This window comes from Cebidichthys violaceus, unplaced genomic scaffold (genome assembly GCF_023349555.1).
Source record: "Cebidichthys violaceus isolate CVI_PGR_0920_01 unplaced genomic scaffold, fCebVio1.0.p SCAF_82, whole genome shotgun sequence".
Lineage (NCBI taxonomy): Eukaryota > Metazoa > Chordata > Actinopteri > Perciformes > Stichaeidae > Cebidichthys > Cebidichthys violaceus.
The window spans coordinates 710,740-723,380 of record NW_027176967.1 but is presented as its reverse complement, the minus strand read 5'-3'; the positions used below and the strand labels follow the sequence as shown (position 1 = coordinate 723,380).

Sequence of the window (12,641 nt, the reverse complement as noted above, 5' to 3'; positions counted from 1 at the left end):
TAACTTTTCCCAGGGGTATACATCTATTATTTTTCTTACCATGTAAATAATTGTATCATTCTTTATTTTATTTATTACTACCCATTGATTTATAGCTTTACCCATAATTTATTCTATCAGTATATATGACGTAAAAATAATATATTTTATAATAAATGTAAAAAAACATTTAATTGGAGCAAGACACACATTTCCAATTAAATTCCACACGCCTTTGTGGGACAACTCATAGCTCGGGCCCCAAGACACGAGGCCTTGCAGGGCCTCTCAGACAAAATCATTTATAATTTAGACAACAGAGGGCATGGCTGATCCATCTCATGTGCAACGTATTGAAATAAAAAATAATAAACAAAGGTAAAATAACAATAAAAAAACACGAATGCGATGTCGGGGAGGGTAAATGAACGTGTAAAAAGTCAGCAGGGCCTGAGACCCAGTATGCCCCGTGAACGAGGCGACAAAATAATATCACGTGATCCAAAATGGGCAGTCCTCTGACGGTGCTGAAAAAAAGCCATTTTCTGGCGCTGCTGCAAATTCTGTCCAAGTCCAAATAATTTACCTGGATCCTCGTTGGGAGGAGAGGGAAACTTTTATGTCTAACCAGGTAGGAACGAAGCGTCGGCGATCGCTCTTTATCTGGCACGTCGCGCCGCTGTTTGCTGAGGCGCACACAAAGTGCACGGTGTCACATTTTGAGTCTCTCTTGTTCGCCTCCTGATACAGCCCTGTCAGTGAATTTAAGATGGCTGCTTTGTGTACCAGTGTGATTTTCTGTGGCTCTGCACCCCCATCAGTGTCGGTGTTGCCTCTGGATGTGTTTGGTTGTGGTGCCCAGTCGGACGGCGGAGCTCCGGGAGAAATGGAAACGCTCTTTGTTGGTCCGCTGGTCGAAGGGCAGAGCTGATGCACAAGATGAGGCCACTACAGGGGCGATTCAATAGTCGGCTGCTGTGTACCAGCACACAGCTCGCATTTAGCTGCACGACTCCCTGCTCTCCACACGTTATTCGTCGTTACAACATGTCATTGCAGTTGTATTTCGTTGGCCACGAGCTCTCTTTGTTGTGGTTTCACAACCTGCTGTCCCAAGGACGAGCTGCAGACATTGTCTGAGGGGAGCACTGTGGCAGCCACTCATTGAGCATATGAGGAAATCCCTAATTGTCTTAACAAGCACATTCACATAGGCTCTTGTGCCCCACTGTGTAACCAGAACCTCTCATGTTTGTTTGTTTCCCACCGCAGATCTGTCCAGATGGATAAAATGCAGCCCAACCGGATTAAAATCACAGATCTGAATCCTCACCTCACATGCCCACTGTGCGCTGGTTATTTAATTGATGCTACGACCATTGTAGAGTGCCTGCACTCCTGTAAGTTCCTCACAGTGAAAGCATTGCATGCATGCATGCATGCATGCATGCATGCAATTGTGTTCATTAACCCTTAGCATGACATTAGCACAGACCATACAACTGTATGCACATCTAGCAGAGCTCCTGCTCATGAGGAGGTGATGTTGAGTCACACACTGTGACTCCACCTTAATGTTCATTTTTGGAATCTTGGCCTATAAGAAGTCTACTTCAGGGAACATCTGTGTGCACAATAATAATGTACCGCATGTGAAACAATTCACATTTTATGTTGGCACTGTGTATGAGATGGAGAGTCTCCTCTGATGTAGAATCAACAGTAGTTTTGCATTAATGTTTTACGTTGAATTGAAAGTGCCCATGAACACTGTGCAATGTACAGATCAATGTTTTATAATATGTCTGTGTCCTTTCTCTCTCCGTACAGTTTGTAAAACTTGCATCGTTGCCTTCCTGGAGACAAATAAGTTCTGCCCTCGATGTGACGTTCAGGTCCACAAGACATGTCCACAGCTCAGCATCAGGTAAGTTTTGATGGTTTATGAAGGGTGTTTTGTGAAAATACTTCTGACTGCAAGGAGCATCATGCTTATAAACAGGGATTTCTTTTCTTTTCCAGGGCAGACAAAACTCTACAAGATATTGTTTATAAGCTTGTACCGGGGTTATTCAAAGGTAGGATTGTGTTTCTTGAAGCCAGCTCTTGTCATAAGTTACTGTTTTTATGGTGCATTTCTTTGCCAATGGACACGTGTATTTCTGAACCCAGATGAGATGAAACGGAGGCGGGACTTCTACGCAGAGAATCGTGTGCTGGAACCGGGGGAAGTGGTGGAGACGTTTAACATAGCAGAGGATGAAATCATCAGTCTGTCCATACAGTTCTATGAGAGGAACAAGTGAGTCAATCACTTCTCAGTTTTTTACAAAAGACAGCAGTGTGGAATCTTAAGACAGATTTAAAAACAATGCATTTTAACTATCTGATCATCCACAAAGCAAACAATAGAGAATAACTACTTCAATATACAACTAAGAAATAAGTAGTGACATAAGAGAGGACTAAGAAACTATTCCATTCACACCTGCTGTATGTCTCTCTGAATCTCTCTGTGTGGAAATAATTGTTGATTTAATATTTAACACCTTTTCTTTGTATTTAAAATTCCCCTGCAGAAATAATGAGAGGCAGCATTCAGAGTTGGAAGGAGACAAGGTAAAGCCTGATTTAGTTGGTCAAAGCAGTAGTTGAAGCCTACACTCTTCATGTTTAATGTGATTTTCTGGTGATCAGCTTGGATTTATGTGTTCCCCTCTCTGCTCTTCTTGTCTTTGTTCTCAGTCCAATGGTAAACGCTTCCTGCAGTGCCCAGCAGCCATGTCCGTCATGCACTTGGCAAAGTTCCTCCGAAGCAAGATGGATATTCCCAACAACTATCGGGTAAATGGACACTTTACCTGTACACAGCAACTCTTGCTGTATCAATTGTGTGTGTCAAATTTCAGGCTTTTCGACACAATAGTATAATTGCCTTGTGTAAAATTAATTTTAACTCTGAAGTAATGTGATCACAGTCGGTAACACTAAAACAAAAGTGGGTCAATTTCGGTTGCATGCATTAAACAGCTTTTAAAGAGACCAAATCATATGTGCCCAAACTGAGTGGCATTGCTGCAAAATCATTAAAGCTGCACCAATTTCAGCCCATAATGTCACTGTTTTGGTTCGCTTTCACTGCTCTCCCCTTGTTTTCAGCTGTAGCAGCTGTTTTTAGTGACAAAGCTCTGATAAACATTGAGCACAACCTTCCCTGCATTGTACGGAGGACAAAGTTAGCCACTAGCTGGTGAACACAGTGGAGTACTTGGCAGCTAAAGAGCCAGATATTTTTCTCAGGAGTTTGCAGAGACTAAAACCAGAGCTAAAGGGTAAACATTGGACTTTAGTTCATAAGATGGAAACAAGCAAGACTCCAAAATGAATGCTAATTTTGATTCATATCTGTCACCATAACAACTTTGTGAGGTGATGATACGTCATTGTTGTACAGCACTTTCCACTACCATTGAGCTGCAAAAAAACCCAACCTATTATTGCTTTTAAATGTTTCAAGGTAAAGATTTTGATGGGTCATAGCAGAAAAAGCACAGGTGTGACTAACAATGATGGAGCTGTTCCATTAAGTGTCCCAGTGAGACCGCATTCACAATAGCAAAGCCCTGGAACTGAATCCATATAATTACTTCATTAATTACAACTGTGCTTTTCTTGATGCAGCATGTCAAAGCGACAAAGGCCTAAAACAGGCGCACCTATTGACTCATTTGTTAGCAGTCAACCGCTGTAGCTCACTTTAGTCTTTAGAGATGTTGTTGTTCAAAGCTAAAATTTAATAAAATCCCTTTCACACATGCAGTCTGTCCCTAAAATGCTCGGGCACATTTCCTGCATGGGGTCATGTGTGAATGGGATCAGGGATGAATATCCAGGTAGATCTGTGCCGCCAATTTTCCACCTCACGACGTCGTAGTATTTCAGGGAAAATGCTGGTACGACTATGTTTTGAATGACCGCAGTAACATTGCGTGGATGAGCACATACAGGGTTACGTCCGTCTGACGAAAGATGCTTTCCCGTGCAGCGAACCAATCACAAGGCTCTGCTGATGTTGTATTTGAATCCATGACTTGTTTACGGTTTACAAACATTAAACCAATGCTTTTGCGGGTGATTTGACTTGTCTCACAAACTGTATTGAATACATTACAAGAACATTGGCGCTGGACAAAAAACGGCTTGCCCGCCAGGTTCCTGAAAATAATTGGAGATGTCTTCTGCTGCTTACCCGTAAATGAGGCTGATGTTATTACATGCTGACAACATAAGGCACACCTCTGTTCAAATAACGGGGTACTCAAAGTAGGCAGTACCAGTTATCTTGAGGTAGGAACACATAACCTTTCTTCTTTTATGCCAACGTAATTAAGGCCAGTGGAACAAAAGCATTCCTTGAACGGGCATTGCACTAGTTCAAGTTAAGTCGGGATAACAGCTCCGTTATGTGCACCGTGTTGATGATGATTTCAATGGAGGCTTTATATTGTATAGAGTAGTTCTAAACTTCCAAATGAAGAAATCAAAACATTTTAAAGTGAAGATCTGGCAGATGGCTGTTTGCTGCTGGTCACACTGTGTTAAGTGTTTTTTAAATGTGTGTTACAGGTGGAGGTGTTGTACGGAGACGAGCCCTTGAAGGACTACTACACACTAATGGATATTGCCTACTTTTACGAGTGGAGACGAGTGAGTGGCAGCTTTCATATTTTTTACTGTGGACCAAAAATATATTGCTACTTTCACTGTTGTTTCCTGCAGCTAGCATGATTTAATTTTCATTCCCCTCTTTGCAGTGTCTCCAGGATGTTTAAATACTAAAAATCCCATGACATTACTGCTGACAGTTTTCTTGCACATTTTATATGTTCTTAAATTGATTATATAACGGGCAGCCAATGGGAGCTGTTCATGTGATCAATTCTTGTGAACATACGGATGGATGCATGGAAGGAAGTCTTTGGTATTAGAGGGAGATATTCTAAAACACTATTTGTCTCAATGGGTTAAAACACAAGTTTGTTCCTTCATTATGCTGACATTGTTGAAAACAAATCATTTTTAGTGTAAGTTTTGCTTTTTTCATTTCTGCTGTTATTGTCAATGTTTAAAGTCAATGTATCTGCGGCCATGGCATGATCTTCTTTGACCATTTGCTATAAACTTCCTTTTTATATGGACGTGCTTCTAGCTTGTAACTGTGATATTTAGACACGGGTATGTTAAAGGATGAGGCTGGTGGTATGTTTTTGTTATTGTCAACAAATCCCATGAAATGACCAAAATAATCTCCAACCTTTCCATCCAGGCCCAATCATTTTAATTGAATATGTGATTCTTTGATAACTGGTCAAACTATATTTTATATATATGGAAAAAGAAGGCTGAGTAATTTCATAAAACGGGTGGTGTGTTTTGTTTGGGCAGCAAGACAGCGTTTGTGGGATTGAGTCAAAATAATTTACGGTGCCCATGTTAATGTTATGAAGGATCATGTCACCCAGTGCAGCACTGTGGCTCATTTATGTGTTTTTAATTTATTTTTTTTATCTCTCAAATAATCTCTCTGGCAAACAAACATTTATGACACTTAAATGTTTTGTTCAGCAAAATAATCTTCACAAATCAACACCACTTTTATGATTTTTTAAAGCGTATATGCAATCTCCAGAAGTAAAAAGCTGACGTTACACCAGAAACAAACTACAACACGCGGCACGACTTCACGACACCACCACACCGCCGCAAAGCTAAAGGCGGACTAGTATTCAGCGTGATGAAGTTTTGTAGTCATATTTAGCCACTTGTTTGTAACCGCCTTTTTTAAAGACACGTAAACGCTTCAAAATTCACGTTTGGGGTATTTACTGGGGTATATACTGAGGCATTTTATGTTTATAGAGGTTATTGATGACTAATAAAACCTGAGCTCCTATCCACAGTCCTAACGATGTGTGTACCTCTGTGCAGACTGGACCCATCCCCCTGCAGTATCTCGTCAAACCCACCCGGAAGCGCAGGAGGCCACCCCAGTCTGCCGCCCAGGGCCACTCTGACGGCGTCAACACCAGCCCAACATCCGAGAGCGACTCCCAGAGTGACAAAGTCCACAGTCCCGCTACAGCCCAGCTGCCCCGAGCCTCCTCACAATCCAGCCCTGCGTCCCACAACGTCTCTCCCACCATCCAAAGCTCCAACGGTACCACTGTGACCAACAACACTCAGCGACACACTCTCGCATCCAAACAGGGCGCCAGTGCTCGGAAGGTGACTGTCAATGGCATGAGCTCTGGGGCTGGCAAAGAGGAGGCGAGGGGAGGCGACAAAAGTGGTTTGCCTCCGACGACCTAATGTGTATACAGGGCCGCGGGGAGGACAGTGTTTGAATTGCTCCCTTCTTTCTCTCCAAGTAGAGAGAAAAGACAAGCTCGAGTCTTCTGGACAAAACAGGAGGCAGATTACAGTTTTAATCTTTCAGCAGGAAAGACTGAAAAGTGCAGCCAAATAGACACTTGTATGTATGTGTGTGTGTTTATGTGTGTTAGACTAGAACAGTGCACACATACAAACTGTACAGTGTGTATCAAATGTGAGCATGTGTGCATACATATGTATAAACTTATCTTTTATACAAGATATTGTAATCGTTTTGTATTGTATATGCAGTGGGTCTGTTTCATTTCCATACTGTAGTTGCGTCAACATTGATTTTGGCTCTGCAACACTTAGGACAAAATGCTAAAAAGGCATTGCAGTGTTCATCACTGCGGGAGTTGGATGTAAAGAGAAAAACAGTCATGTTAATAACTGCTGTGTAAGTGTCCATTATAAGCAACTGCTCATCAGGTAACACAGGTACATTACATTAAACTGTTGATGCACTTTGTCGAGGTCAGATCACACAATCCAAGTACTCTCCAACAGGAGAAGGAATTTATATTTACAAAGTTCCAAGCACTACCACGCTCATAAGATGTTCGTCAGCAGACTATGTTCTTTCTCTCATGGCAGTCGAAGAGCTCAAAAGGGATTTGAATATTTGGCCATGTATGTTGTAGTTCCATAAATTTCAACATTCCTTTTGTTTCTTTTCAACAAACAATGATACTTTTTATATCAGCCATATGTGCATGTTTTAGGTCAATAAAAATGTTTACTTACTAGGTTTTTCTGACGTGACTGTCCTGTTTGATTCCCTGAATGTGATAGGTTGTAAAGCATGTAGCAAGAATGAAGCTTATAAAAAAGCTTTGCTTGACATTTGATAAACAGCTTATTTTCTGTTTCTCACAGGGAGATAACCTGTGTGTGCAAAGGAGTGACCTTAGTGTCACTCCATTATCATTAGAACAGGCGATGTTTAAATATATGCTTTACATTTTTTATTTAGATTTATACATTCAAAACAAACCACTGTCAGAGCTTCTAAGTAATAAACAAAAGGAACAGAAATGAGAGACTAAACGTGCCATGAAACATATTACTGTTTCCCAACTTTTTTTCACCAATAAGATTGCATATTTTGGTGAGTCGGGCATTCAGTTGGTCTCTCTTCTTTTAAGATGATAGACACATTTAATAAGTCATGTGATCAATAAAAGGCCAAACCCCCTGCCTACCAGGATGAGTTTGAAACAGTTGGAGAGACAGGGTGAAATATCAGCACAAACCACAAACATTTAAGTTACGTAAGTTTTAATCAAGCAGCCTGTTCTGAATCTGAACACATGATTTTAGCAGATCTTCTCTGTGTGAATGGACAACAAAATGTACCGTTTATGTGCAACATTGCCCACAATGGCTTAATAGAACGAAGATCTCCCACCTCAGTATAAACAGTGTGGTAAAATCTCTCTTGGTACACAAACCTCTATTATATCACAGATCATAATATACCTGTTGTTAATGCAACATTGTCTCTCCCACAGAAAAGACAAAGCAAGGAAAATTAAAGTTGTTGGCTGTGGTGTTAACCACAATTGGCACTCTCTTCTCAAGCACAGAGGAATACTGACAAAACAAGATTCAAGCACTTGATTAGTTTACGTGCACTGCTTTAATAGAGTGCAATGATGTGCAACAGCAACATAAATACTCAGTTCAAATTCATCTCTGGCGTCCTCTTCAAGAGTCTGTTTGTTCATGTAATGTGGCAGAAACAATGAAGTCCTGCTTGTGCGTGCCATCACAGTAAGGTGGGTTGTTTGAATACTTGCAACCACACAACCAAACTGTGGCGTCTTTCTCTGGGACAAAGCGTAGCGGGGACAGGCCTTGGGCTTTGGTCTTGTGGGCTCCGTTGCAGAAAGGCTGAAAGATAAAAGATGTGATCAGGGGAATATGCAGGACTTTAGACAGGAGCGATGCAAAATAAAGAGTCAAAGTGTGGTTTTACCTGATTCTTGCTGTGTCCACAGGTGCACCATGAGTAACGCTTTCCACCAACTAGCGCCACCTTGAAAGGCTTCTTAGAGGGAACGACAGGTTCTGGAGGAAGTGTGGAGAGCTGGACCTGTGGACAGGGGAACATAAGAGTACTCAGTTGTGTTTAAAGATAATGCTGTAGGGTGCAAATACTACACTTAAACTACATGTTCTGCATTTTAAAAGTTGTCTAAAGTAAAAGTAAATACATATTAACTCTGAATTATTTATTATCAAAAGTACTCTGTGTGAGTAATGGTCAAAGTTCAATAATGAGTTAAGCATTAAAGCCCTTAAATACCATACCATCACTTATCTTGCCTGATTAGACCTTTTCTCAGGACTATGTCGGCATGTACAGACTCTGCTTAACTGACTCTCTGGTCTGTTTTGTTACACCAGTTAAGGTGGGACAACTTAAACTTTAATAACTGTCAATGAAGTTTGGTAATCGTCTACCTGAGCAAGAATCTAATTTACTGGAGGTGGATACACCTGTATGGCTGTGCAGGCTCTTTAAGCAGTATTTTAACAGATGCCTGCGTGGTTAAAACACTCAAGGTGTATTATTATATTATAAAGAGTCAAAGTTGTGGCCAGGTGTATCAAAACTAACATTGTGTTGTCAATCAAGCCCACACATACAAAGGTCTAATCAGGCTATGATTACAAATAGCTGTGCAGTGCTTAGATGTAGTTAACAAGGTGGCTGGTTATGAGTGTTGCGTTTTATATATTACAATGAAACCTGTCAGAAAATATTGATAAAGGAGGGCCACGTACAGTGTTTCTATCTGAAATTTGTTGTGGTAGAAATTAAGTCTCAGGTACCAATTAAGTGACTCAAAATTGTACCCAGGTCTACAAATAATAAAGAATACTTCGTCGGTCGACAAGTAACGTTAGGTAAAAACAATACAAGATGATTTAACAACCCAGCGAACGTTACTGCAGAAACGTTGGGAACGTTAGCCCAAAAATAAGGCGTGAGCAAATATTAGTGGTTAATTTACCTTGTAACCGGCCATAGCTGTTTTCCAAGGTTGCCGCAGGGTTAAACTTGTCCATTTGTGGTCTAATTTGGTCACCAACGTGTTCATGTTTCGAAAGACAGTTACTTCAAACAACCGTGTACGTAAAGTCACAATTACGTCACAGCTACAGGAACTAGAAAAGGTAAAGCAATTATAATTAACCTGGTCGAAAAGAGAAAGAAAAATAAAACTAATTCTTTGGGAATAGTGCTAAATATGACAGACTAAAAACGGACCAAGGTGATTGGAGGAATCACTTCCTGTAGGGTCACGTGTACGAAGCTGAACTAATCCTGAGGCGGATATCGGTCAGCCGCAGATTAAAATGAATTGATTTATTGTCCCAAAACACTGCAGGACCTGCAAGAGCTACTGTTGAGAACCACAACACAGAGTTAATTTCCTCAGTACTTATTTGTCTCTTGGAATTTGGGGACCTGTAGTACAGTTTACGTTTTATATTTGAGGGGCATGTACCAATACTTTTTAGATAGTGTCCACACATGTGACAAATAACAACACAATACAAATACTGTAATTAAACACATTTAAGAGAATAAAATAGAGAAACTCTGGGACATATAACTTTAAAAATCAATACATAAAAAACAAAGATATTATAGTCAGCTGTCACTGCTCTGTTTATATAACTGACACTTACTATACTTGCTACAGTGGTGTGCAAAAATGTGAGCACCTCTCATCAAAACGTCTTTTACAATGGCAGCATTGGACATCATTGCCACCCATCCAGCAAGCATGCGAGCAAGCAAGTGTGATGTTGGTGGCAACAAGTGCCTGCACCCAAATGATAGTAAAAGACAATACTAACCCAGCTACAGCCTGTTCATCCTGCTGCCGCCTGGCAAAAGACAGAAAAATCTGTGTTTTTCTTTTGTACCATGACAATAAATTAACCTTGAATGAACACAATCGGCATAACAGATACATTCTCATTTTTACCTCTGTGCAGGTCTTCCACATCTTGCCCTGACTTCAACTGTTCCAGTTATCCAGTTGTCTGATATTGTTTCAGACAGTTGAAATAGGTAGTTTGAAATGTTTTTTGTAGCCTTCTGCTTGTTGGTGGAAGTGAACTATCTTGATTCTGACATCCTTGGACAACTGTTCAGAGGAACCTGTGATAAATAACCTATTTGAACACCAGACCGAACAGCCGCTGCAGCTGGATACTTTAGACTTAAAGTACTTAATTAAATAAGCATTTAAAAAAACATTTTTCTTAGGGAGGGTCCCCAAATGTTTGCACACCACTTTATGCATGTCATCGTCACAACACATTCGTTTTTTTCCAGGCATGTTTTAATGGCTATACAACATTGTGTTAAAATCATATATTAAAAAAAACAATGTAATTCATACAGACAAAAATGTCAGTCTGACAAGTATGAAGAGGACGAAATTATATTATTTCTCTTACATTTACTGCACTTTGAGCTCCCAGGGCAGACATTCTGAATGCTGTTCATTTAAAGACACCTTTCATCGACATCACTAAATCCTGGAAGATGACCCTGAAGTGTGAGCCGTCACAGTATGGTGCGCCTTTGGTTTGCTTACAGGCACACAGCATGACCGTCCCGTCTTTGTCAGGGGCGAAGCGTAGCGGAGAGATACTCGGAGCTTTTGACTTGTGAGTGCCGTCACAGAAAGGCTGACAGAAAGAGAAAAAAGGTGTGAGGACTGTAAAAAATCTCTCAGGTAATGACTTCATTTAGTATCCTTGTGGCCATTTTGAAGTTTTACTCTATTGTAGTGTTAAGTAATTTAGGTGCGTCAGTTACAGGGCCCTACTTAAATGGATAGGTCAGATTTTTTGAAGTGGGGTTGTATGAGTTACTAGTCAGTGTATTACCTAGAGCAGATGACGACCAGTACGCCCCCAGTTTGGGAAAACAGACAGGAGTAGCAGCACAGAAGCAAAGCAACATACTGATGTGGAAGGGGGCAGCAGCAAAACGGATTATAGACACCTGAAAAAAGGCCCACCTGTGTGGTTAAATTACTGCTTTTGTCAATTTGACAGGAATGTAGATGACTGCTGCAGTTCCCGTACAACCCTGTTGGCTGTTCATACTGATCTTATGTGTTATATTAACCAGGATTTCTAGGTAATGAAGTCAAATGGTCTCTTAAATCCAAACTGTTATCTCTATCTGAGAAGAGCTAATAATTGCCTAAAATATATATGTATATTAATGAAGTTAATCTAGTTAGGCCCTCTATTTTACATTACTGGACACAGACTAGTTTGAAGTGATGTATGAAGTGTGAAAATGTAAAAAAAAACGACCTCAGCTTGTTTTATTGTAGTCAGTCAAAAGATGAAATTTAAGTCTTCACCAGCACACTGCCTCACAAAAGGCCTCTTTCAAATGTGTGGGAATGTAAACAGACAGCAGTACATGATCTGTGACACTACATGACAAGCTTCCTGCTTTTAGCCCAGGTGCTTCTGAAAGTTGAACCCTAAGACGCCCTACATACTCACCTGTTTCTTACTGTGTCCACAAGCACACCAGGCATAGCGTTTCCCACCAGACACCTTCACTCTGTAGGGCAGCCGGGCTGCAGCGACAGGCTGTGTGGACAGCAAGCAGCGCTGAACCTGCACAGAATGAATCATCAGAACACGTGACACAGCACAGAGAACTGGTAATCACTACAGATACATATTAGTGAGCATATATATATATATTTTATTTTTCAGAATACAGTTCTTGGGACAGCTCAATGTTTAACCAGTAGGTGTCGTGTTTTGTGTTGGCATTAAAAAGGTAGCCTATATTCGATTTCTTGTCATGACTGAACACTCTGAAATACTCCGCTAAATATCATCAGTAAATATTATAGGAAAGTGACCCACTAACAGCTAATAAACAATACATATAGTGAGACTTTCAGTTTGTAACATTAGACAATGATCGCTCACCATCGACGAGGGAACAGGTCGTCTGAAGGTCTGCGTCCATCCTCTCCGTACTGCAACTAGAAAGCTGCTCGTGTTCATTTCAAGTTCACGTGACAAAATCGTAATATACTGCACTCCTGTCAAAACCCCAGGATTTAACAAAAAGCTGCCTCACAAAACTTGGGCGGACTTCAGTGAGACGTTACAACATGGCTTCTGCCTCTTGGTTGACTGTAAACAGCTGCTGAAGCCAC

General features: G+C 40.7%; 3 protein-coding genes across 5 annotated transcripts; 1 reads left to right on the top strand and 2 right to left on the bottom strand.

Moving 5' to 3' along the window:
- The first annotated feature begins 501 nt into the window (after positions 1–501).
- On the top strand, positions 502–7,160 carry LOC137866379 (polycomb group RING finger protein 2-like). 3 transcript variants are annotated; one of them, XM_068702246.1, is made up of 9 exons: positions 502–610; positions 1,252–1,379; positions 1,810–1,906; positions 2,002–2,057; positions 2,152–2,281; positions 2,559–2,598; positions 2,725–2,823; positions 4,606–4,686; positions 5,968–7,160. In XM_068702246.1, the coding sequence occupies exons 2-9, from the start codon at positions 1,262–1,264 to the stop codon at positions 6,346–6,348; spliced, it is 1,002 nt and encodes a 333-aa protein (XP_068558347.1). In that variant the 5' UTR covers positions 502–610; positions 1,252–1,261; the 3' UTR covers positions 6,349–7,160. The 3 variants fall into 3 exon arrangements, with proteins under 3 accessions (XP_068558347.1, XP_068558348.1, XP_068558349.1); XM_068702247.1 differs by having other exon boundaries at positions 801–1,379; XM_068702248.1 differs by lacking the exon at positions 502–610 and having other exon boundaries at positions 618–1,379.
- A 204-nt stretch (positions 7,161–7,364) lies between these two features.
- LOC137866380 (CDGSH iron-sulfur domain-containing protein 3, mitochondrial-like) lies at positions 7,365–9,721 on the bottom strand. The gene is made up of 3 exons (XM_068702249.1): positions 9,435–9,721; positions 8,393–8,509; positions 7,365–8,307 (listed from the first exon to the last, which is right to left on the bottom strand). The coding sequence occupies exons 1-3, from the start codon at positions 9,519–9,521 to the stop codon at positions 8,122–8,124; spliced, it is 390 nt and encodes a 129-aa protein (XP_068558350.1). The 5' UTR covers positions 9,522–9,721; the 3' UTR covers positions 7,365–8,121.
- A 267-nt stretch (positions 9,722–9,988) lies between these two features.
- LOC137866382 (CDGSH iron-sulfur domain-containing protein 3, mitochondrial-like) lies at positions 9,989–12,614 on the bottom strand. The gene is made up of 3 exons (XM_068702250.1): positions 12,409–12,614; positions 11,968–12,084; positions 9,989–11,130 (listed from the first exon to the last, which is right to left on the bottom strand). Exons 1-3 carry the CDS (start codon positions 12,484–12,486, stop codon positions 10,942–10,944), a joined length of 384 nt encoding a protein of 127 aa, XP_068558351.1. The 5' UTR covers positions 12,487–12,614; the 3' UTR covers positions 9,989–10,941.
- Between the last annotated feature and the right edge of the window lie 27 nt (positions 12,615–12,641).

Coding starts and splice junctions, on each gene's coding strand:
- LOC137866379 (XM_068702246.1), top strand. CDS start 1,262: ATGGATAAAATGCAGCCCAACCGGATTAAAATCACAGATCTGAATCCT. Junction 2,058..2,151: donor TGTACCGGGGTTATTCAAAG/GTAGGATTGTGT, acceptor TTCTGAACCCAG/ATGAGATGAAACGGAGGCGG. Junction 2,824..4,605: donor ATATTCCCAACAACTATCGG/GTAAATGGACAC, acceptor TGTGTGTTACAG/GTGGAGGTGTTGTACGGAGA.
- LOC137866380 (XM_068702249.1), bottom strand. CDS start 9,521: ATGAACACGTTGGTGACCAAATTAGACCACAAATGGACAAGTTTAACC. Junction 8,510..9,434: donor CAGCTATGGCCGGTTACAAG/GTAAATTAACCA, acceptor CCCTGTCCACAG/GTCCAGCTCTCCACACTTCC. Junction 8,308..8,392: donor GTGGACACAGCAAGAATCAG/GTAAAACCACAC, acceptor TTTATCTTTCAG/CCTTTCTGCAACGGAGCCCA.
- LOC137866382 (XM_068702250.1), bottom strand. CDS start 12,486: ATGAACACGAGCAGCTTTCTAGTTGCAGTACGGAGAGGATGGACGCAG. Junction 12,085..12,408: donor GACCTGTTCCCTCGTCGATG/GTGAGCGATCAT, acceptor CATTCTGTGCAG/GTTCAGCGCTGCTTGCTGTC. Junction 11,131..11,967: donor GTGGACACAGTAAGAAACAG/GTGAGTATGTAG, acceptor TCTTTCTGTCAG/CCTTTCTGTGACGGCACTCA.